Source organism: Penicillium diatomitis, assembly GCF_028827545.1.
Source record: "Penicillium diatomitis strain IBT 30728 chromosome Unknown utg000007l_segment0_segment0, whole genome shotgun sequence".
Lineage (NCBI taxonomy): Eukaryota > Fungi > Ascomycota > Eurotiomycetes > Eurotiales > Aspergillaceae > Penicillium > Penicillium diatomitis.
The window spans coordinates 245,243-248,118 of NW_026623179.1; the positions used below are offsets into that span (position 1 = coordinate 245,243).

At 55.5% G+C, this 2,876-nt stretch overlaps 1 protein-coding gene across 1 annotated transcript; it reads right to left on the reverse strand.

Moving 5' to 3' along the window:
- Nucleotides 1-293: 293 nt before the first annotated feature.
- On the reverse strand, nt 294-1,974 carry N7539_006070 (glutamate dehydrogenase; the record flags this gene model as incomplete). The annotated part of the gene is made up of 3 exons (XM_056935672.1): nt 294-1,499; nt 1,591-1,721; nt 1,923-1,974. 3 exons carry the CDS (start codon nt 1,972-1,974, stop codon nt 294-296), a joined length of 1,389 nt encoding a protein of 462 aa, XP_056789140.1.
- Between the last annotated feature and the right edge of the window lie 902 nt (nt 1,975-2,876).

The window sequence follows — 2,876 nt, forward strand, 5'->3', positions numbered from 1 at the left end:
TATCATCATAACGATCCACAAACGGCCCCAAATCAATGGATGCACGCTCGTTTCAAAAGTAAATCATCAATGCATCAGTCACAAAGGCAAAGGGGGGATAAGTTAAGTAACAGGAAAGAGGAATCATCATAAGTCACAAGACATGGGAAAAAGGGAAGAAAGAAAAGAAAAAGCGCCTCTATCCAGAATTCGCTCGAGATCAGGTTGAAAACTTCCCCCATGAATGAGCAGGGGAAGAAGGAGAAGAAAGGGGATAACGGAGTTTTGCATCAAAAAGGTAAAGTCCGAATGATTTACCACCAGTCACCCTGGTCCTTCATGGCCTCGGCGACCTTGGTGAAGCCAGCAATGTTGGAACCGGCAACCAAGGAAGGAAGGACACCCTCCTTGGGGGTGACGTACTCCTGAGCGGTGCTCAGACCGTTCTTGAAGCAGTCCTCCATAATGCCCTTCAGGCGGTTGTCGACTTCCTCGGCAGTCCAGCTGACACGGGAGGAGTTCTGGGCCATCTCGAGACCGGAGACGGCGACACCACCAGCGTTGGCGGCCTTACCGGGAGCGTACCAAATGGCAGCGGCACCGGGGTTGGCCTCCCGGTGAGCCTCGAAGACGTCGATGGCATCCTGGGTGGAACCCATGTTGGAACCCTCGGCGATGAACTTGCAGCCAGCGTCGATCAGAGCCTTGGCCTCCTCACCGGACACCTCGTTCTGGGTGGCCGAGGGGAGGGCGACGTCAATGCGACCGGCAATGTTGGTCCAGGGACGAGCACCGGGGATGTACTTGAACTTGGAAGCGAAGGCCTCGGTGGAAGCCAACTCGGAGATCTGCTTGCGCTGGACCTTGATCTCAGCAATGGTGTTGATCTCCTCGGGGGTGAAGGAACCTTCCTCGCCGGCGAGGACGAGGGCACCCTGACTGTCGGACAGAGAGATAACGGAGCCACCGAGCTCGATGACCTTAAGAGCAGCGTACTGGGCGACGTTGCCGGAGCCGGAGATGGCGACACGCTTGCCGGCGAAGGACTCCTTACCACCGGACGCATACTTGATCATGTGCTCGGTGTAGTAGACCACACCGTACCCAGTGGCCTCGGGACGGATGAGCGAGCCACCCCAGCTGCCACCCTTACCGGTGAGGACACCCTCCCACTGGTTGCGGATCTTCTTGTACTGGCCGAACATGTAACCGATCTCACGACCGGTGACACCGATGTCACCGGCGGGAACGTCAGTGTCGGCGCCGATGTGCTTGCATAGCTCGGTCATGAAGGCCACGCAGAAGCGGCGGATCTCGTTGTCGGTCTTGCCCTTGGGGTCAAAGTCGGAACCACCCTTACCACCACCCATGTTGAGACCGGTAAGGGCATTCTTGAAGATCTGCTCAAAACCGAGGAACTTCAGGATGGACAAGTTGACGGAGGGGTGGAAACGGAGACCACCCTTGTAGGGGCCGAGGGCAGAGTTGAATTGGACACGGAAACCGCGGTTGATTTGGACCTGTTTCGAAGGTAAAGCCACTCGTTAGCCTTCCATGCTGGAGGCCAGTCTTGGATCAATTCCAAAACTTTGTTGAGGTAGTCTGTCATACCTGACCCTTGTCATCCTCCCAAACAACGCGGAACTGGAGGACGCGCTCGGGCACAGAGACGACCTGGAGCGCCTTGCGGTACTCGGGCTTCTTCTGGAAGAGGGCGGAGTTCTCGAGGGTGGAAGCGAGCTCTGGTTACGGGGGAAAAGATGTGGGTCAGCTGATAGTTCCCGAAGAACCACTTGCCGAACGTCCGGCGGGTGCCGATAACGACGGGAGCATACGAGACGGGAGAATGGACGGCGCCGAACACCAAACGGGACTTCTCCCCTTTGGTTAACTGCGTTCAATCCTTTCGTTAGAGAGATGTGGTGGGCAAGGTTGTTACATACCCTTGTAGGCCTGCTCGAACTCAGGCTCGTAGGGGAGGTTCTGAGCAGTCATTGTGGCGGATTTGGAGGGGTTCGATCTAGGACTCTAGTTGTCGCAGGGTGGGGTATCAATTGGAGAAGGTGTCGGCTTGGGGGAAATCTGGGGCAATTGACCAGATGACGGAGAGAGAGAGCGAGAGAGATAATAAGAGGAAAAGAGTCAGAAGAGTCGTATCCCGCGTGAGAGTTGGAATGATAAAAAATTCAAGGGCACAGCAGCAGTGTTATATACAAGATAGCGGAGTGAGGTGGGTAGGATCGGTGGACTGCCGGAGTCGGACCTCAGATGAGATGGACTGAACGGGCACGGGAGATGGAGAGTAAAAGAACAGGAAAAATGGAATTAAGAGAATGGTTCGGAACGGTGCAGGACCAATGGCACCGTGGATGACTCGATGTCAATATGTGAGAGATTCCGTCTCGGTGGACGGGGGGTTGGTCCAGAGATCATCTCGTGTGTGTCCCAGGAACGTCGATGTTGCGCCTCCAGCAGTGGGCGCTTGGGCGTCGCCAGCACGGGGGATGTACTGTCTACCTTTATTGATGCGGGTGAACCTCCGCATGAGCGAGTACCCGGGACTCGCAACGAGACAGTACTGATTCCTGAACCACTGATAGCCTGAGAAGTGAGCGTGATAGCCAGTACTGATGGACACTCCATCAGCAGAATGACTAACGCGGAGCCAAGACGTCGTCTATCGCCGTGGGGCCAATAGGGAGGGGGAAAAGCAGGCCGAAGTTCGGGGCCCCACTCTGAGCACGGAGGCAAATGGCCCAAGACTCCAAGTGATGATCTGATCGTTTAAGGTCACAGATTGCTTATCTGTGGCGGGCATGATGACTTGACCTGGTTAGTGGTTACCACTCCTAGTCTCTGACTACTACCACTACAGTTTGCTGCAGTAGTGCCATTTC